The 21,684-nt window shown below is 36.5% G+C and overlaps 1 protein-coding gene across 3 annotated transcripts in view; it reads right to left on the bottom strand.

Annotated features, from left to right (window-relative positions):
* Positions 1-469: 469 nt before the first annotated feature.
* NAA15 (N-alpha-acetyltransferase 15, NatA auxiliary subunit) overlaps positions 470-21,684 on the bottom strand; it is a 90,968-nt gene continuing 69,753 nt past the window's right edge. For 2 of the 3 annotated variants that reach the window (XM_019025433.4, XM_055384722.2), the window contains 6 exons: positions 20,356-20,549; positions 14,301-14,409; positions 11,922-12,020; positions 5,796-5,942; positions 4,538-4,635; positions 470-2,885 (listed from right to left, as the gene is read on the bottom strand). In XM_019025433.4, coding sequence (XP_018880978.1) covers positions 2,685-2,885; positions 4,538-4,635; positions 5,796-5,942; positions 11,922-12,020; positions 14,301-14,409; positions 20,356-20,549 — 848 coding nt within the window. In that variant the 3' untranslated portion in view covers positions 470-2,684. The remainder of the gene's footprint in view (positions 2,886-4,537; positions 4,636-5,795; positions 5,943-11,921; positions 12,021-14,300; positions 14,410-20,355; positions 20,550-21,684) is intronic. The other variant, XM_019025434.4, reaches the window with a different exon arrangement.

The raw sequence follows: 21,684 nt of genomic DNA, 5'->3' as shown, positions 1-21,684 counted from the left end.
ACATTTTATTTTTGTGCATAATAAATACGATACAGAAAAATGTTGAAAATATATGACTCAACTATCTAATTAAAGCTGAGTAAACTAACCTAGTCAGATTTTAGTTTTTCAACGAGAAATGACAAGAATAGCTGAATATAAAGAAAAACAAAAAGAACTTTACTTTCCTATGTTAATACAGGTCAAGAGACCCTTTCTTCTCAAAAGGGTTGGTAACACCAGTTCTTAGCAATAAACATAAGGCACTTGTTTAGATTACAACATCACTCCATTTTTTCCACTTGTTTTTCTAACCCTGTTTTTCCCCCACAGTATCATTTGAAATTAATAGGATGAATGAGGCAAATATGAGACGATCCAGTTGATACTACTCAGAGCAAGATAGTACAGTACAGTGTTTCAGGGGTGATGTCTGGACATAAAATGAACCCAGTCAAGGTCCTCTGACACCAATGTATCCACTATCAAGTAAACCTGAAAGAAAATAAAAGATTTATTCAATAGTTCCAGTAAAATTGGGTTGGAATACAATACACATTAGGAATTTAGCTCCTCACGGGTGGCATCTGCATCTTAAGAGTTCTGAGTACTTATGAATATTCATTCTAAGACAATCTACATCATTTGAACATTGTCAAGACAAATAAATGAATTTCATTTCAATATACAGTAGAGTTTAAACAAAATTCACACATACACCCCCTATTATATGGCTGGTACCTCCTCCAAACACCTCATTAGTGGCAGAGGTAGGACTAGTGTTCTTTCCCAACAATAAGAACTTCAGTTGCCACTCATAGGAGTTGAAAAAAAGTTTTTGTTTTTTTGCCATCTGTTAAGATGTTCCTGAGACAGGGCCAGTTAATAAAACATAACAAAGCACTGGAGTTCGGTTTGTACTTCTCTTTACATCACTACTAAACTGTTAGACTGAGATGTGGAATGCAGGTCATGTACTATGAAAGGTTGATTGTAGCACAACTGTTCAATCAATAAAAGGTCTTCGGCAAATTCCCTTTAGAGTATACTTTCTATAAACTACATGTTCCACAAAAAGGTCAATTATATATACAATGGATTTGTTTTACTTAATCTTATTTGCTCAGATCTTGCAAATGCAATGAGAATATTAAGCCTGAGGCTAGTTCTCAGTGTATAGGTTTAACAAATTAAGGCTCATTTTCCCAATCAAAATAGTTTTTAGTTTTCCTTTTAAATTATGAATTACATTCATAGTACCTGCCACCAGCCTTGCCCTCAATGAAATCTTAATGCAGGAGCAGCATTCTACTTCATTATGGAATTTCCCTGACACCAGCACTTAGCCCCTTCTAAAAAGCTCCCATCTGCACTAGCCTTACAGCATATTACATTGCCTCTGGCTTGCACCTCTGTTTCCACCTGTGTATTTCACAGAAGCCCAACACAGATTAGTTGAAATATGCACACAACTGTTTTTCAAAACAATTTATTGCATCATATTTGGTACCTTATGTTTGACAACAAAAAGGAAATTACATCTGTAACTGCAAGAAAAAGAAGCTGGTCTGTTATTTGAAAAAAAAAAAAAAAAATCTTGGGCCCTTTAAAAATTACAAAGTCTTGGGCTTGCCTGAAACAACTGAGCAAGAAATATATTCTTAGAAATGTAGGGCTTCAAGTATTACAAACCTGTGACACTGTGGAAAAATTCCAGAGGTATCTAAACTGCAGCACTTTTTTTTCTGCATATCGTGAACAAGGCCTGCTGAGGTTTTTAACTATTAGTCTTTTGATCAGTCATAGAATGGTAGTCAGGAGTTCTGCTCTTTAACTTCAAGCCATGGTAGATTTTCCTTTTTTCACTCTTGGGTGAAAAATTCATGCTTGCTAATTAGTTGGTGCCACATCACAGTGCTTTTGGTTCTTGCATTACAGTTTTAACAAGTTTGGCCAAACAATGCTGAAAGGTTTGCATTGTTGTTTTAGTTCTTCAAGTTTTAGTTAAAATTGAGACTGTTACAACTGGTTCCTTCAGTTAAAAACTGTGGTACAAGAACACCAAACTGATCATGTACAGTGAATTTTGGAAACACAAGCGTATTGAACACCTTATAGGTTTCTTATAATTTTGCTTGGTATCTATATGTCCCAGTTTCTACAACATCAAGCATCTGTTGTAGGTTTCTCTGTAAATAGTGATTCACATTGCATACTTCCTATGGTCAGAATCAACCCCGTAACAAAATCAGTCAGATGCTAAAGCCCCAACAACTCTTTGTGCTCAGTGAAAGAATCCAGTGCTAAAACAGCATTTATGCTGTCTGAGATATAGTAAAATCTCACAAGACAAATTTAAAGTAATATTTCTGCCACACACCTGCTTTGTTAGCTGTAACAGCCTCCAGATTTTATATAAATTAGTTTAAAAACATGGGTGGGTGGGGAGGAATAGGATAAGGTATCTTTTTTAACCACTCAATTTTAGCAGCTTTAATTTTTTAAGAAACTGAACCTCTATCCTGTAATGTTAGATATTTTATATATACTTTTTCAGCAGGATAAAAAACGTAAAACACTATTTGAAGGCAAGAACATTTACTCCTCTCATTCTGTGTAAGTTAGAGCAATGCAGCAGGTGCGTGACAAAAATATTATATACTAGATATGGTCCAAAGTCATTCCATTTGCTTGTTTAGTGATGTTCAAATTTCATTGGCCAGTTCTTCAGCTTCTGCAGAACTATCTCCATTAACTGTGATCTTCATATCCTCTTCATATCCAGGAGGCATGAAAGCCAAAGCATAAGGGAAAAGCTTATGACAATTTGCTCTATAAATTTCAGCAGCTTCTTTACAGTCTCCTAGGCTACCATCATACAAGGCTTCCAATACCTCCATACATGTCTAAGGAAAGAAAAAACGTCATGTTATAACTGGTCAAAAAAAGGTTCTTACTGTGAATTTATTAGACATTTCAACAGCAAGAGATTTCTAAAATAAGAAATAAATAAACATATTTAGCTATTTACTCCTGCATATGCATTCTATTAGAATGTTCTTCAAGGCCTAATTTAACCATTTGTCCAGAATTGCAGGATTTATACAAAAGGCGAAACAGGGATGACTGTAGAAACAGGAATGGGACTACGGTGAGGCAAGCAAGGTATATGGAGTGCTACATTTAAAAAGCCACTCACTCTCAGCAAGCTTATGACCTTAGGCAGCAATGTTACCTCAGCCTAGCCTGGCCCTGGGTATAAACATCTAGATTTACAATGCCAGTACCAATTACTGCACATATGCCTTTTAATATTTTTGAAAGCTTAGAGCCAGCAAGCAAACTCAAACACTGTATTCAACATTGTGTTCAAATTAAAGAGCATCTTAAGGCACATCCAATAACTAAGCAGAAAAGAGTGTCTCAAACATGAAGTGATTATTTGCAAGAAAAATTAGTTCATGAAAATGAATAATTCTTTCAACCAAACCCCTAAGTAAGTCTGCTTCTTATCTTTTTTGTTGATTGATGTTGATTTGCATTTCTCATGTTTGCCTTCTTAATATTTTCACTTAGAAAAGCTACTTAGTTTCCAGATGCAAAAATCCCTACAAACTTTGCCAGGTTACAAAGCAACTTAAATTCAGGTTACAAAGGACCTAGATTAGAACTTTAAATCCAGGTTCTAATCTAAATGGTACAACTAACAAGTCTAATTTTTCTTTCTTAAAGATACTGCCTTCATTTGCTATTAAATGAATATATTTATTAATAACTGTCTTTCAGCATATACATGTTTATCTGGCAAATTATAACATGAGGTAGCTATCCCTTTGTTTCTAGTTTAAACTACAGTATTTTACAATACACCCATATTAATTTTTATTTAACTTAATCTCATATTGTATTACAAGTTACAAAATAAGTATTTTTATTTAGCCCCTAGTAAATACATCTTTCTTTATTTTGAGATAGGGTCTTGCCCTGTTGTCCATACTGGAGTACAGCGTCACAATCACAGCTCACTGCAGCTCCAACCTTTCAGGCTCAAGTGATCCTCAAATCTCAGTCCCCCAAGTAGCTGGGAATACAGTGCCACCACATCTGACTGATTTTTTTTTTAAGAGATGGGGTCTCACTATGTTGCCCTGGCTCGTCTCGAACTCATGAGCTGCAGTGATCTGCCCACTTTGGCCTGCCAAAGTGCTGGGAATAGAGGCCATGAACCAAAACACCTAGCTAAAATACATTTTAAACATGTTAGAATCTCCACTGAGACCACTGCTTGCTCAGAAATGCAGAGATATGAGGTGAAATCCAAAAATGACGATGGAATGTATATGATTTTATTAAAACATATTTCTTAAAAAGTTATTCCAAACTACAGATGTGAAACTAGTTACTGAATGCCAAGCAGCCTAAATAAATTTTAAGATAAGTTGTTTCTGACCCAGATTCATAATGATTTAAAAAACAGTGTGTATAAATACCCAATTATTTCTCTTGGTGAAAAAAGTAGTTCAGTATTCTTACAGAGAGATTATGAAAAACTCTTTACCTGGAGGTTTCTGTTAGTGAGAGATTCATCAAGTGTTGTTGCCAACTCTATAGCTCGCTTCTGACTAGAAGGATCTAAGTAATATACCATTTTGGCAGCTAAATGAGAGGGAAATGGGAAATTTATTTCAAGGTAAAACCAACATCTTATCCTCTACTTATTTAAATATAAAAGGCAAACAAGATATATGTGCACAGAGGGTGTGGCACGTTATTAGAAGAATGGGAACAGCTACTTGAGATATTGTCATTCAAAAAATAATAATGCTAAGGGGATTAGCTTAACCATCCAAAGAAAGAGAACGATAGAGGTATACCACATATATCTACCCAATAAAATAGAATGTATATGCAACACATGCACAGTAAAGGAGACTATGAAGAAACACAAGCATTCTAATAATACTTGTATTTTTGTGGTAGGACCATGATAGTCTTCTTTCTGAAATAAGCAGAATAATGTGGAGGTTGGGGGACTATCCTATCTCGACAGTGTGAGCCAAAATGCTGAATTCAGGATTCCACAAAGGTATACAAAGCTGCTGGGCTTAAGCCAAGTATTTGAAAAGTACTACCCACATGGTCCCATAAAGGTCAGATTTTGGCTCATTGGCACAGACCCTTGACTTAGATTTCTCAAACTGTGAAGATAATTTCAGGTGTTTAGCACTGTCAACTCTGATACCTACATAAGAATGAGAAATGGAAGAGGATGGTCCTATCTGAGTGAATTTTAAGAGCCCAATGATGAAAAAAGAAATAAAAGAAAACTCTACCTTCATTTTATGATATACATTTAAGTTCAGTTACACCTGCTTCTTTGTAATGCCAATGCTGAACCAGAAGAGACCACTGACTTTGATTTGTAGTGATTATTTTGCCGTAAGAAATTTAAAAATGTATAGGAAGCGCATATATATATATATATATATATATATATATATATATATATATATTATATATATATGTTTGGTTTTGTTTTGATTTGAAACAGGGTAACATTATGTTGCCCAGACTGGCCTCAAATTCCTGGGCTCAAGTGATCCTTCTGCCTCAGCATCCTGAGTAGCTGGGACTACCGGTATGTGCCACTGTGCCCAGCTTAGGAAGCTTATTTAAGCTGCCTGTTTTCATACGATCACAATGTAACATATACACACTGCCTCTTCCATTCTAAAAATGTGTACCTTATATTATTGGTGATTCATTAAAATTACTGAAGTTGTTTTAGAAGGCTAAGGATAAAATAAAGTGATTACCTGATAATCTGTGCGGCAATGAATCAGAATTCCTTTTCAGAAAAGTTTCATTAAAATTCTTTGGATTCGTTGCTCCAAAAAGACGATTCATTTCTTGTTTTAATACTGTTCTAACTGTATCAGGTAAATCTTTACTTTCACACACTGCTGAATAAATTAAAAATAAAATCTTAGCAGTTGAATACTCTGATAAAGTTTACAAAAGTTTATTTTTGTTTGTGTTTGAGACAGGGTCTTCCTCTATTACCCAGGCTGGAGTACAGTGGCACAACCATGGCTCACTGTAGCCTCAACCTTCCAGGCTCATGCAATCCTCCCACTTCAGCCCCCCAGGTAGCTGGGACTTCAGGTGTGCACCACCACACCCAGCCTATAGGAGTTAAATTACCTAATGATGAGGCCAATGAAACATGGCAATTATATACAAAGACAAGATAAAACCTACTGATAATTTAACATTTGCAAAAAGAGCTTACCTATATAAATTGACTGATTGATTGAGACAGACAAGGTTTTACTGCCACCCAAGCTGGAGTACAGTGGTGCAATCATGGCTCACTGCAGCCTCAACCTCCCAGGCTTCAGTGATCCACCCACCTCAGCCTCCTGAGAAGCTGGGACCACAGGTGCAAGCTACCACGTCCAGCTAATTTTTCTATTTTTTGTAGAGACAGGGTTTCGCCATGTTGCCCAGGCTGGTCTCCAACTCCTGGGCTCAAGAGATCTGTTCGCCTTGGCCTCCCAAAGTGTTGGGATTACAGGCATGAGCCATCATGCCCAGCAATACACATTAAAAAGAATGTATGTCAGCAGAACAATCTAATGTTCTAAAGGCATTCAAATAATTTTATTAACACGAGATTCATTTCCAGAAAGGAACTGTAAGCAAAGGAGATGACAAAACATGTAGTTTCACAGCCTTCTAAACCCCTAGAGCTGCCCCCTCAACCTTAAGGTCTGCAAAGCAGCAACTTAAGAGTACCCACCTGGTAAATAGTATCACAGCCAATTATGTAGTGCTGGAGACAACAAATTTTCCTCACCCTCCCTATCTTCCTCTATACCCAAGTAAGGCACATGTTTCAATTAAAAACAAAAGAAAACATGGTTGATGTCATTGACCTTTATTTCAGAAACTATGTAAATTGAGCTATCACTGTATAATAAACTCCCAAGGACCACCAAAGCATTTTCCTATTAATAAATAGGCTGGGCACGGTGGCTCACGCCTGTAATCCCAGCACTTTGGGAGGCCAAGGCGGGTGGATCACTTGAGGTCAGGAGTTCGAGACCAACCTGGCCAACATGGCGAAACCCCGTCTCTGCTAAAAATAAAAAAATTAGCCTGGCATGGTGGTGTGTGCCTGTGGTCCCAGCTACTCAGGAGGCTGAGGCAGGAGAACAGCTTGAACCTAGGAGGCGGAGGTTGCAGTGAGCCAAGATCATGCCACTGCATTCCAGCCTGGGTGACACAGTGAGACTCTGTCTCAAAATAAATACATAAATGAATGAATGCACTGTTGTCATCATATTCCCAGGCCTTGGGATTTACAGATGATTCCTCTGGATTGAATCCAAGTTACACTTTGTTTCATTATCATTTTGGTATAAAGAGAGAGTCTGGAGCTTTGAAGCCAGTTAGACTTGGGTATGGATCCAGGCTTGGATAAGTCATAACCTCTCTGAACCTATTTCTTGATCTATAAAACTGGGGTGATATCTAATCTAAAATATTTACAGTAAGGAAAAGCTACTGTGTAAAAGTGCTAATTATGTAATAGGTAGTCAATAAATCATAGTTACTATTTTTATCATAGTGTGAAAACATTACGTAGATTTTCCTTATGGCTGGGAACTATGGTGATGACTTTCAAATTTTCACTTTAATCAGGTATTTGTACTGCGACAAATACATATTCCATATCCATAACTTATGTGAAGCAAAAGTTTCACAGAACACTTACTGTGTGCAACATATGCTGATCTTTTCTACACTATTCTATTTTTATTTTGGGTTTCTGAGTGCTGGTAATGACCCACTATCCTGCTAATGGATCATTAATCTAAGTTTAAAAAATATAATGAACTCAGTAGGAAACATTTTCTAAGTGAAATATTCTATACATAATTATTAGCTGAATAATTCACTGACATGCTCTTTGTTGGTTAAATAGCATTTCTTCTATTATTCTATAAAACTGGGTGGTTCAAGTAAATGAGCTATAGTGAAATACTTTAGTTTAACCTCTACTATGGCTGTACTTTCAACTTGGTTTTGGCAATTTATCAATACTTGTTTTTCAGTGGAAAAGCAGGAATAGAGAGGAAACAGGAAAAAAGTTATTAAAATAGGTTACAGCCAACTGCAATGACATTAATTATCTCAAAAAGAATGTATCTTCTGTACAATAAAAATTATTTACATAGGCCTTGCTGGTTTGCCTGAAATGCTTTCAGGATACTTTACATGTAAAAAATATCTGCATAGTTTGTATCATAGTTGATGAAGAGAGGGGTAGGCAAGGGGTTTTTATGGTTTTCATTATCTTTTTTTAACTTGTTTTAATCAGATTAAACAATCTCCCAGAAAAATTAAAACTGCTAAAAAAAACTCTACCAAAATTGAAGCAAATAACTTCACTAATAGCTGATTCCAAAAAGTTTGAGGCCTACTAATTTTCTCCTAAACTTTTCTGGATATTTTCCTGGAAATTACAGTTGCAGAAAACTAGAATTGTTAACTTCCAGGAAAATATCAATTACAAAAAGGATAAAAAAATTCTACTGCAGTAAAACCCAGAATGTCCTATGGAATTCTGTGTAATGAAATTTTATGTGTACCCTTAAGAAAAGGAGCAACATCAAATGTCACAGATTATCAGATGTCCATTTACTGCTAAAGACTAGTGGGCAGGGGAGAAAAACTCTAAAAAGCCTTTGAATGTGGTAAAACTGACAAAAAACATCAAGGCCTCAGGAAAGTAGCAAATCCCCTACTAACTCAATTACCTTCCACGAAAGAGTAATAAGTCTTGAGAATCAAGGAAAAGTAATAACTGATGAGCGAGAAGGGGAATATAAAACCTTTTCTAAGGGGTTTTTGATTTGGGTCCTTTGACATCTTAAACTGGAATGTTTGGTTCATGCTATTAGCTTATTAACAGAATGAATAAATTAAGCAAGCACCAATGGTTAAAACACACAATGAAAAGGTGGCTGATTCTTAGCAAAAGGGATTGCACAGGGTTCTCAGGCTAGCTGGCATTGTTAATAATTTGGGTAAAAAATGTTCTTATTTTGTGTGAGGTAATGACTGTTCACTACTAGGTTATAGTACAACCGAGTAAGTGATTACAACTCAAAAACGGCAAAATAAATGAGAAAATTAAACAAAGCTTAAAAAAAATAAAAAAATTTAATAATTTAGTAAGTATTAAACAAGGTTTAATAAACAACAAATTAGATTATGAAAGAAGGTTGGAGGAGACATACATAAGTATAAAAAACATATCTGCAGATCGAAGAAAAATGAGTTTGTGCAAATGGGAGAGGAAAAAGACCTAAGTTTCACTGTAGATCAAGGCAGCCAAATAGTGCTAATTTTAAAAGCAGTTAGGAGAATATAAACATTTAAGAAAATAATAAGACAAATAGAATATATAAGCACCTATCTTTTACTTAGCACTGACCAGAAATGTAATTGTTTTAAGTCCTACAACTTTAAAATTTAAAATCATAAAAAACTTTAAAAGGGTATTAAATATATCGTCCTCATAATAAGAAAAAGACAGTGCTCCTATATGGTAAATAACTGCATGCAGCATTTAGTAATAACATTGTTAGTATAACAACATATTCTAGAGATTTGGAGGGTGCCAGTAACCATGCTAAAATCCATATTCACTCAGCAAAGCTTCCACAACTGATGAAACAGGTATGGAGGCACTGTTTTCCTCTATACTCTCCAGAAAGGTGTCTGTGAGGGTTTCTTTGTAAAGAAGCAGTTACAACAGTGTATCTTAACATGACAAATGTATTCCTGAGAAATTACTTCTAAATTACATATTTTTTTAAAGTACCAAATATTTTAGTTAAAGAAACCCTTGGGGTATAACAAAGATGCCACTATTTGGATATCTGTATTTTCACATATGCCTTTATAGTACACCCGTTTTCAATAAAGGCAATGAAGCAGTCTACCCAACTTCTTAAAGGCTTTTTAAGAGACAGATCTTTACCAATGCAAATAATCACAACCTAATTTCATTGCCTAAAGTCAGTCAAAATTAGATCACTTTGTAAAGTGATGACGATTTCAGCTGAACACAAAGAGCAATGGGTACAGCCAGTATAGATACTCAGTAATTCTAACTAATTAATCATTCTAAGCCCATGTGTATTTTAATTTTCTGAAACCAACTGCTGAAAGAAAACACTCATGTTAATCAATCTACATACTGATTATAAGCAAATACATTTAAATATGTCACTTTTAATTTGTATTTCAAAAGAAAGTATCTAACTCAAAAGGATTTAGGTTATTTTACTACCTTTCAGGAAAATATGTATAAAGTATATAACAGTGTGTATGTTATTTTTGAAAATACTTCATTTTGAAAATACTTTACATATACTCCATCTTAACTGAGAATAAATTAAAACTATTATTTCTATCCTTAATTTTCTGACCCATGATTGCAAAGTTATTTTTCATACCCCCCCCAAAAAACTAAAGAGAAACAAACTACTAAATACAGCAATTCTCTCCTTTACTTTCTATAATATGGTTACATTATTACTTTCATAATTTTTAAAAATTGAGGAAAAACACTTCTACAATTCAGTTTTTGTAACACAAATTAGTTTTTGGACAAGCGTAGTATAATTTAAGTCTAATCTTTCTTGAAAGTCAAAACGATGTTGTTGTTGTTTTTTTGAGACGGAGTCTCACTCTGTTGCCCAGGCTGGAGTGTAGTGGTGTGATCTCGGCTCACTGCAACCTCCGCCTTGCAGGTTCAAGCGATTCTCCTGCCTCATCCTCCTGAATAGCTGGGACTACAGGCGTGTGCCACCATGGCCGGCTAATTTTTGTATTTTTTGGTAGAGACGGGGGTTCGCTATGTTAGCCAGGCTGGTCTTGAACTCCTGACCGCAAGTGATCCGCCCACCTCGGCCTCCTGAAATGCTGGGATTACAGGTGTGAGCCACTCCACCCGGCCAAAATGATGTTATCAATTGGGACAATTTAGCATTTTTTTGGTGATTGGGATGCCTGATTTAATTTCCTCAGTTTTAAATGTATGGAGTTGGCAATGTGATAGTTAACAGTATTTCCAAATTCTATAGATTATTCTGTTAAAGGTTCTATTTCTCCCCCACCAGTCACTTAAAAATCCAAACAACAATACAACCTGACTACAGGAGTACTTTATTATAAATGTACAGTTCTTACAGTAGAAAGAACAATATGAAGATGTGGGCTCTAGTCACTGTTGCGTTACTAAGTTTCTATCTGTTACCTAGAATGAGTCATCTTTTAAGGTCTCAGATTTTTCCCACTATGAAATGAGAGACAATTACTGTAACATTCTACCTTTCAGGGTCGAAAATTCTGTAGTTCTACTTTACATTAAAACTAATATAAAACTGATCTGATTGTCAAAATATTTGAAGACACAGATAATTGTTTTAAAGTAACAAAAAATTTTATGACTCGAATTGTGCTAAGAAAACATAATTCATGCAAAGTCAGATCTACAATACAGATAAATAAGGAGAAAACAGTCAATTTCAAAGAGATTCTTCAATTTCAAAACAATTTACTAAGAAGTTTTACATAACAAAATATGGTTCAAAATTTCAACTTACATGTAACTTTTTAGAAACAGAAACAAAGATGATTCTCAAATATCTGGACTGAATAATTCTATGTCAAAATCAGGTAATACTTGTATCCTTAAAATAAAAACCTTCATCATAAAGAAAAAAGCCCTGCTTTTCCCTTAGCTAATTTAGTATGTGACAGCTTTAAAATCATTTGGTTTATGATAAACTTGTACAGACCACTTATACCGTCACCATCAACCACTGTATCAAATACTTAAGTAATGGAAAACAAAAACATACCAGTATTAAAGAGACGAATCATACACTCATGAAGCCAGGGATGACTAGAATCAATAGCAAATGCCCTCTTTACTGATTGTAGCATCAAAAGAAACTTTTCTATAAAAAGAGAAAGTAAGATATATTTTGATCATTGGATAAGAGGCCTCCTTTGGAGGGCCAAGACTTCACAAACAGAAAAAGTAAATTTAGAGTCGATCACATCAGAACCACAAACATATGATTGAGGCAAACGTTTTTCCTCAAATTTAGCAACATTAGTTAATATTTTTCACATAACATTAAGAAAAAACGTTTTGTGAAATGTAGAAAATTTAGGTGGCATTTAGCAATATTTAAACTAATGACATATAAGCAAAGAAAATTTGAAGTGCCTTCATTTCCTAACTTCCTTTATTTCAAAATAAAGCAACCTTTCCCACTACTTAGAAAATTTCATTGTGTATATTTGAAGGTATTCTTTTATTTTGTGACATGTGAAACAGCTTCCCTTCTGTTTGACTGTTCCTCTCCTGTCAATCTGTGACTCCTTTCTCCTCTAAAGGTAGAATAGTTACCAAGGTTATCTTTTCAGTCATTCTCTGATCTTTCCCTATGCTATCCCCACTCCCATTCCCTGTATTTCCCAAGATTCAGTAGTATCTCTACCTGTTAAATGGAAATTTGCACTTGAATACTCAGTCCACTTCCAAGTTTTATCTATAACCAACCTCTTTGATAAGACTTTCCTAATTTGGTATCATTTTCCCAATGACAAAGTTCAAAACCCCAGTCTCTTCTCCTAATGCTCTTTCCCTTGTCCCCAATACTAAAAAAGCCAAAAATACTGCCATGCCTTTGTCATTACCAATTTCGTACAACTGCAGTGGATTCCAAATGCTGGGGTCCTTTAGAGGTTAGGACACAGCCAAGAAGCCAACTGAATGGGGCTTTAGATTGCCCTTCGCTACTTTAAGCAGAGCAGCTTTTGAATTTTATACTTTGGGGTTCCAATTAAGAATTTTTTAAAAGTGGGAGTTGTATTAACTGTTAAAGTTTGAAAATTATTGGACTATTTATTAAACTTATTTTCCACGTTATAATAATTGTGGGAAGTAGAAAATACAGTAAATATTTTAATCACTCAAAATCTATCAAGAGACAATCTGTTATCTTTTGATCTATTTCTTTCCAGCCACTTCTATATTATATACCTATGTAAATATATTAATAAAATTTCAATTTATAGGTAGTTCTGTATCCTATTTTGGAATAATATAGCAACTTTTCCCCAACATCATTTACTTTTGATAAACATGACCTTTTTTTTTTTTTGAGATGGAGTTTGATTCTTGTTTCCCAGGCTGGAGTGCAATGGCGTGATCTAGGCTCACCACAACCTCTGCCTCCCGGGTTCAAGCGATTCTCCTGCCTCAGCCTCCTGAGTAGCTGGGATTACAGGCATGTGCCACCACACCCGGCTGATTTTTTGTATTTTTAGTAGAGACAGGGTTTCTCCATGTTGGTCAGGCGGGTGTCAAACTCCCGACCTCAGGTGATCCACCTGCCTCGGCCTCCCAAAATGCTGGGATTACAGTCATGAGCCGCTGCGCCTGGCCAAACATGACTTTTTAAATGGATACTCATATAGAGAAGTACCATGTTATTCAATTTCCTTTAGTAGATATACTGTTTAGAGCAACAACCTTCTCTTTGATTTTATTGAACAGTTTCTCTTTCCTTTAATATGCATCACCTTTGTGACGAACTCTTTTTTCAATTAACCACTTGGAAAATATTAACTCAGTACTCTAAAATCTTATTATCTACTACATATATATTCTAAGCATTCTAAACCTGGAAACCAAGACCCTTCATTCATCTTTTACCTGCTCCAGGCAATTCAGACAACCTCAACATTATTTACACACTCCTATGTTTTCTTAACAGATACTCTTGCCTTCTATGTATCTTTTCCTTTAGAAATATAATCCATCCTTCAAGATCCAGGCTCAAAATTTTATCTTCTATTTGTAACAATAGCTAATAATAGCTAACATTTATTTAATGCTTACTATATACCAGGTACTAGGTCTAAGCTCTGTGTATTAACTAATTTTATCCACATGATCAATTCTTTGAACCATATACATGGTAATTACATCTGACCTGAATCCTAGTTATGTTATGTACATCTATCATTGATTCTAATATGCTAAAAGAAGTGATTATATCATTATATCTCCCTACACATTCTGTTCATAGCAGGCATTTCTGTGAGAAAGCTGCGTTGGCATTTGCTAAATAATCGTACAGTGGTAAGGCTATCAGAGTTGGGTGACTATACCTAAGAAATACAGTGATCAGTTTTGTCAGGGCCACTGTACCCTAATTGCCTACCTTTCCTAAAGTAAATCTCAAAGGCAAAAAGATGAGTCTCTATCTTGTTCTTCACCAAGTTCTTCAACGGTGTTAAAAATTTAATAGCTTCTTCCAATGGAGTTTCAACCTAACAAAAATAAAAGATATTATACAAATCAAAGTAAGGTTCTTGGGGAATGTGATTTTATTCTACTAAAAATTCTTATTTTTAAAAAATAAAATCACTTACCAGTCACCCAGAAAAACACTGTCATATTTTAACCTCCTATAACCTAAACAAAGGGGATTTTGAATTCTAGAATTCTTAACTGATTTTTAACCCTAGATACTTTATTATTGCTGGATAGAAACTATCCAAAAAGAAGGAAGTAGATAAAATAGAACCAGAGAAAGAAAGACAGAAAGAGAAACAGGTCAGATAGCCAAGGGGGAAGAAAGAAGAGATGTGAACTAGGACAGGAGAAGTACAAAGGAGACTACAGAGACCATGACAGAATGAGTGAATGTTCTTTATAATTCAAACAAAGTGAAGTATAATCAAGCTATTCAATACTACACTATCCATTCTGTCTTGCTTTGTTCTGTAAATTCTACAGGAATTCATATTTATTCAAATGACATATTAATGGTGAGGTGGCATTTTAAAATATTAATATTTATAGAACTGTGTTCCTACCAATTTTTATTAATTACATAAATGTCATAGTAATTATATACTTGCAATCATTACTAGGCAGGTATAATGCAATTATGCTACTATTCTACTCCTGGACTGAATATTAAGACAAGACTATATTCCCTGTCTTATCTCTGGTAGGGCTGGAGACCACCACCATATTTATCAGAAGGGCACTAAACATCTGGATTCTATATTTGCTTTCTCTCATCACAGAGGCAGTAACAATTTACCCTAATGGAAAATGAATTTGCCACATCTGGTCAACGTGCCTCTGTTAGTAGAGTAATTGTGATTTCACCAAAACAGCTTCTGGGCAAGAAAATTGTTTCACTGCATTTAAAAAAGAAAAGAAAAGAAAAGAAAAGCAGTGAAGTGAATTCTATGGGATTCACCACGTCCTAGTGTGTAAAGCAGAAGGCCTTAAGGGACAATAAAATAACCCATTAAAAGCCCAGCTCCAGTGCCAGAATGTTTTCTTTTGAAGGATACATGTTCTAAACCAGAACCAGAAATTAATATATGGCTCTGCCACTCTAATAACTGTGGATTCAGGAACCAAGAGATAGAGGAGAAAATAAAGGCCCTCATAGGTACGACTTCCCCACACATTTGTACATATTTTACTTCTTGCTCCCATGACTCCATATTCTACTATATAGGAATTTCTGGTACAAGGGGAGAAATAGTTGTATCAGAGAAAGGCAGAGAACTGGAAACCAAACCTGCCACCTAGCTGTATCATGCCTTTCATGCCTCTAGGGTACAGACTGAAATGAGGGTCAGTGTATTGACCAGGGTAATTTACTATCAGAGACATATGGCTGCTATTACAAAGGGAAACAAGGACTATAGGGCAGGTAAATCAATACAAGTATTTATATTTAGTTAAATCAAGTACTCGAACTTGGAGAGAGGAAACAGAGAAATTAATTCTGTCTCCAACTTTAATAAACAAGAACATATTCCCCCAAAGGAGATCTGGGTTGGGTTTGATATTCTGATAGGTAGTCTCAGTCTCTGTTTACTTCTCATAGGTAAGACTTTGTCAGGGTAAATCTAAGTGTTTAAATATACGTAGATAACCACAAGAAATCTACACTCTATATTTACTCATACATCGTGCAGAACAAGGTTTTATATATACATGGAATCATGTAATCAGAAATGCAAGTCTAAAATCAGTATTTCAGGAAAAAAAAGTCAAAATATCCCTTGAAAATCCTTTAAGCTGAAGACAGGCAGATATAAAAATATAAATACTTTGTATTACGTGTATGAAAACCATGTTTTCAATACCAAATTGACAATCACCACAGCAAGATGTTCACACCAAGATAAGCACACAAGAACTGAAATGGACCGTGACAGTCATGCCTCCCATCTCATACTCAGTTGGGGTCCAGTGTTCACTGAGGGAAATACTGGATAGAATTAACCATCATGATGCATATTATTCTTTGTCTCCCTTAAAGAAAAAAGTACATCCAGTCATGAAGAGTTGAGTTCACTTAGGTTAAATGCATGTAGGATGAGACTGCACTGCACTTAATGGGCAATTTAAGACACTTCCAAGGGCAATTTAATCATATGCAATTTTTAAATTTATAAACTGACTTGAAATCTAATCCTCATATTAAGATATGTTGTAAAGGAGTATATGTCTCTAGCATAGCAACTCCCAGCACAGCAACAAAAAGTTTAAAATGATACTTTTTAAAGAAAGACTACTGTACTAAGGAATCATAGCCTTTGGAAGGAAAAGTATATATACAACAGGAAAAAAAACGCTAGGCTGGGCGCGGTGGCTCACACCTGTAATCCCAGCACTTTGGGAGGCTAAGGTGGGCATATCACTTCAAGTCAGGAGTTCAAGACCAGCCTGGCCAACATGGTGAAACTCCATCTCTACTAAAAATACAAAACAAAACAAATAGTGGGTGTGGTGGTATGTGCCTGTAATCCCAGCTACTGGGGAAGCTGAGGCAGGAGAATCGCTTGAACCTGGGAGGCGGAGTGTTGCAGTGAGCTGAGATCATGCTACTGCACTCCAGCCTGGGTGACAGAGTGAGATTCCATCTCAAAAAAAAAAAAAAAAAAAGCAAACAAACAAACAAACCAACAAAATGCTGAGTGAAGGCAAGGAGGAAGATAGGATGAGTGGTACAAAAGGGAATTCATAAATACCAACTAATGCCTCATGGTAAGTTGGAGAAACAAGTGATACAGCTTCTGCCAAGACCTGAGATTTATACTCAAGTTCACTGAATACTGACCTTACTAATTCCCATTTTCCTTTTCTCCTTCTTTACTGGAATTACTGCTAATTTATTAATGCTTTGATTTTATTTTATATAGTCATGTGCTACATAATGATGTTTTGGTCAACAATGAACTGCGTAAGTGGTCCCATAAGATTATAATGCCCTATTTTTAGGGCATTTTAGGAACACAACTACTTACCATGTATCACAATTGCCTATAGTAACACGCTATACAGGTTTGTAGCCTAGAAGCAATCAGCTATACCATATAGCCTAAGTGTGTAGTAGACTTTACCATCTAGGTTTGTGTACATACACCCTATGATGTTCGCACAACAATAAAATCACCCAGGCCAGGTGTGGTAGCTCACACCTGTAATCCCAGCACTTTGGGAGGCTGAGGTGGGTGGATCCCTTGAGCCCAAGAGTTTGAGACCAGCCTGGGCAACATGGTAGAATCCCATTGCCATAAAAATAAATTAGCCAGGCGTGGTGGTGGGCACCTGTAATGCCAGCTACTCTGGAGGCTGAGGTGAGAGGATCACTTGAGGCCAGGAGGCAGAGGCTGCAGTGAGCCAAGATCATGCCACTGCACTCTAGCCTGGGTGACAGAGCAAGACCCTGTCTCAAAAGAAAACAAAAAAACAAAACAAAGCAACAAAATCACCCAAGCATGCATTTGTCAGAATGTATCCCTGTTAAATGACACATGACTGAATATTATCCTGAACTGGTGACACTAAATTTGCCATTTACCACATACAAGAAAGCTGAAATACAGAATCACCAAAAAAAGGGGGGGTTGAAGGGCGGGGGAGATACTATATACTGCAGAACCAGACTTGGCAGGCGGCCTTTAAAATAACCTACAAACCCACTCCTAATTATGATGGCTTGGTATAATTTGATGTTGTTACCACATTTGGAAATCTTGGTAAGTATAGATGCTTTTAAACAGGGGCATCTTGGAGGAAGTTAGCTGAGGAAGAAAAAGGTCTTATGTACCTAACAGGTAAGAATAATATGTACTGAGGAGCAGCCCATGAAAAAGGGTACCTTGCACTAAGCTTCTTCCAAACAAAGCAGTCAGAAGCACCGTTTGTAGCCATTACTTTGTTCTCAGACTCTACAATCGTGGCTACAAATAATTAGACCACAGGTTGTTATCCGGCTTGAAGGCAATTATGACACCCTGGACCCAAGGAAAACCTAACAGTCTTTAAGGAAACCTAGTACAAGAATTCTGCTCTGCAGGTGTACTCTTTATCAAACAGTAACTAAATAATCAAAAGAGATCCTCTCCTTAAGAAATACATGGGCCAGGCGCAGTGGCTCACGCCTGTAATCCCAGCACTTTGGGAGGCTGAGGGGGGAGGATCACGAGGTCAGGAGATGGAGACCATCCTAGATAACACAGTGAAACCCCGTCTCTACTAAAAATACAAAAAAATTAGCCAGGCATGGTGGCGGGCGCCTGTAGTCCCAGCTACTTGGGAGGCTGAGGCAGGAGAATGGCGTGAACCTGGGAGGCAGAGTTTGCAGTGAGCCGAGATCGCACCACTGCACTCCAGCCTGGGTGACAGAGCAAGACTCCACCTCAAACAAACAAACAAACAAACAAAAAAGAAATACATGAAAACATGAAGAGTTATAATGAAAAATGTCATTAAGGAAAGTCATGGGATAAAGGGAAAAGTAAGTAGACAAAGTGATGATGGCAGCAGGCAGGCAGTGAAGGTGGTAAAAGTAGTAGTAATAAAGAAAGTGGGGGCATAAAGATGGAAGGTCTAAAGTTTAAGTTCTATGCCCTGAAAGACTGAAATTCTCTGAGGCCTGAAAGGTCAATTTTCTGTGCTTTCTTGCTTCCCTGTGCAGTCTTCCAATAAATTCCCAACAATAAAAAGGTATTGTGTTTGTTCCTAGCAGGTATACAATTATTTGTAAAAACATGTCAATAAATCCTTGTAGAATCCAACTGGATTTTTCTATATTTCGTGTGTGTGTGTGTGTGTGTGTGTGTGTGTGTGTGTGTGTGTGTGCTATTTTTCTCTTTTTTTTTTTTAAGAGACAGAGTCTTGCTATGTCTCCCAGGCTGGAGTACAATGGCTATTCACAGGCATGATCATAGCTCACAGTGTACTGCAGCCTCGAACTCCTAGATTCAAGTGATCCTCCCACCTCAGCCTCCTATATAGTTGGAACTATAGGCACATGGCTATATTTCTCATAGCAATATCACTATGTCTACGTGATACTACTGTCTACCTGCTCTGATGGACAGAATTCAAAACATATTCTCCAACTCTATTTGTTTGGCATTATAATTTTCCTTGGTTATAAAGCAGTCAGGGAAATGATTTTGAGCCTTTCCTTACTAGTGAGGCTAAAATTAAAGTCTGGGGTGACTGCTTCCTATATTGCTTTAACATAACAAATTATGCAATTATTTTCATACAAAGCAGGAAGATGTCTAGGGTCAAAAGAAAGGACAAAGGAATGTTATTAATCAAAACGGTTCATGTGACAATGAGTATCTTGGTTTCAGCTTAATGGTTAAAACCAGCAGGTCAGATTTTGGCCTAGGGAAAATATTTACAGCCTTAGGCTAGAAAATAAATAATGTAAACTGACAACAGAGGTAAATGGGAGATACAGGTATAGTCCTCAGTTTATAACAAACTCAATTTAGCCTAGACATAAAAACTTGCATGTTACCACTGTAACAGACATTAGATGCTTTACATATGTATTTTCTCCAGTCCTAAATAAGGATTTTCTTAGTTCCATTTTATAGATGAGAAAACCATCAGAGAGGTTAGACAAAGTGTCCAAGGGCACACAGTGAAAATATAAGAGCTAATATCTGGACCCAGATCAGAATGACTCAAAAGCCAAAATTTTTTCCACCATACTATACTACATGACTTTGGAACAGGATCATTATTTCAAGTTTTAAACATGAAACACGATCAGAAACAAAATATTAAAGAAAGAATACTAAAAAATAAAATAATTTTTGGCTCTAAAACCTACAATCACATAAGGTTATATACTGTCAAATAAGACAGTATAAAAATGACAACAGCTGGTCATAAACTTTCACTCAATTGTGCTAAACACTATTATTAAGTACCTTGGCCAGTTTCTCTGGAATAAGTTCTTCTTTTGGACCTCCTATCTCCTCATCATCATCATCCTTCTTCTTTTTCTGATTTCTCTGCTGCTTTTCTTTTTCTGCATTTTTTTTCTCTTCTTCTATCTGGGCTTTCTTTTGAGCTCTTCTTTGTTTATTACGTAGCTTCTTTAGCTCTTTGTCAGACATGTTTGCTGCAGGCAATAAGTTAATTAATAAAATTAACAAGCATGTTAATCAGATTAGTAATTTAAAGTATTATTTGATCCTACCAAACTTCCATTAAAAAATATTGCATGAGGCTGGGCATGGCGTCTCATGCCTATAATCCCAGCACTTTGGGAGGCCGAGGTGGGCAGATGACCTGAGGTCAGGAGTTCGAGACCAGCCTGGTCAACATGGTGAAACCCTGTCTCTACTAAAAATACAAAAATTAGCTGGGCATGGTGGTATGCACCTGTAATCCCTGCTACTCAGGAGGCTGAGGTAGCATAATTGCTTGAACCCAGGAGGCAGAGGTTGCAGCGAACCAAGGTCACACCACTACACTCCAGCCTAGGAAACAAGAGCGAAACTCTGTCTCAAAAAACAAATTTAAAAAAATATTACATGGTATGGATGTAAATGTCCCCATATGTATGTAGCCTTTTCTTTTTCTTTCTTTTTTTTTTTTTTTTGAGACGGAGTCTCACTCTGTCACCCATGCTGGAGTGCAGTGGCGAGATCTCAGCTTACTGCGACCTCTGCTTCCCAGGTTCAAGCAATTCTCCTGCCTCAGCCTCCCAAGTAGCTGGGACTACAGGCATGTGCCACCACGCCCGGCTGATTTTTGTATTTTTAGTAGAGACGGGGTTTCACCATGTTGGTCAGGCTGGTCTCAAACTCCTGACCTCCTGATCCGCCTGCCTCGGCCTCCCAAAGTGCTGGGATTACAGGCGTGAGTCACCGCACCCAGCAGTACCTAGCCTTTTAATGGTTCAACATCAGATAGCAAACAACGGAACCACTTCAGAAAACTTTCTTGAAACCATATGGGATATGCATGTAAACAAATGATCACAGCAAAACATACAAGTTAAACAGCAATATTAAACTATTTGCAATCTATGAATATAACAAGCTGTTGCATATCTCTATGGCTTCAGAGGACTATGCTCGCTTAGTTATGCCTTCTCTAACCTGGCCAAACAATTATTCATTCTGTCTGTGCTGCCACTATGGCTAATATATTTTGCTTGACACAATAGTTTGTTTATACAGCTGTCTCTCTTTTAAGCTATGAGCTCTTTGGTAAAGGAGATCCTGTCTAATTTGTAACCTTATTTTCAG

The sequence above is a fragment of the Gorilla gorilla genome, chromosome 3 (assembly GCF_029281585.2).
Source record: "Gorilla gorilla gorilla isolate KB3781 chromosome 3, NHGRI_mGorGor1-v2.1_pri, whole genome shotgun sequence".
Lineage (NCBI taxonomy): Eukaryota > Metazoa > Chordata > Mammalia > Primates > Hominidae > Gorilla > Gorilla gorilla.
This window is presented reverse-complemented; position numbering and strand designations above follow the sequence as displayed.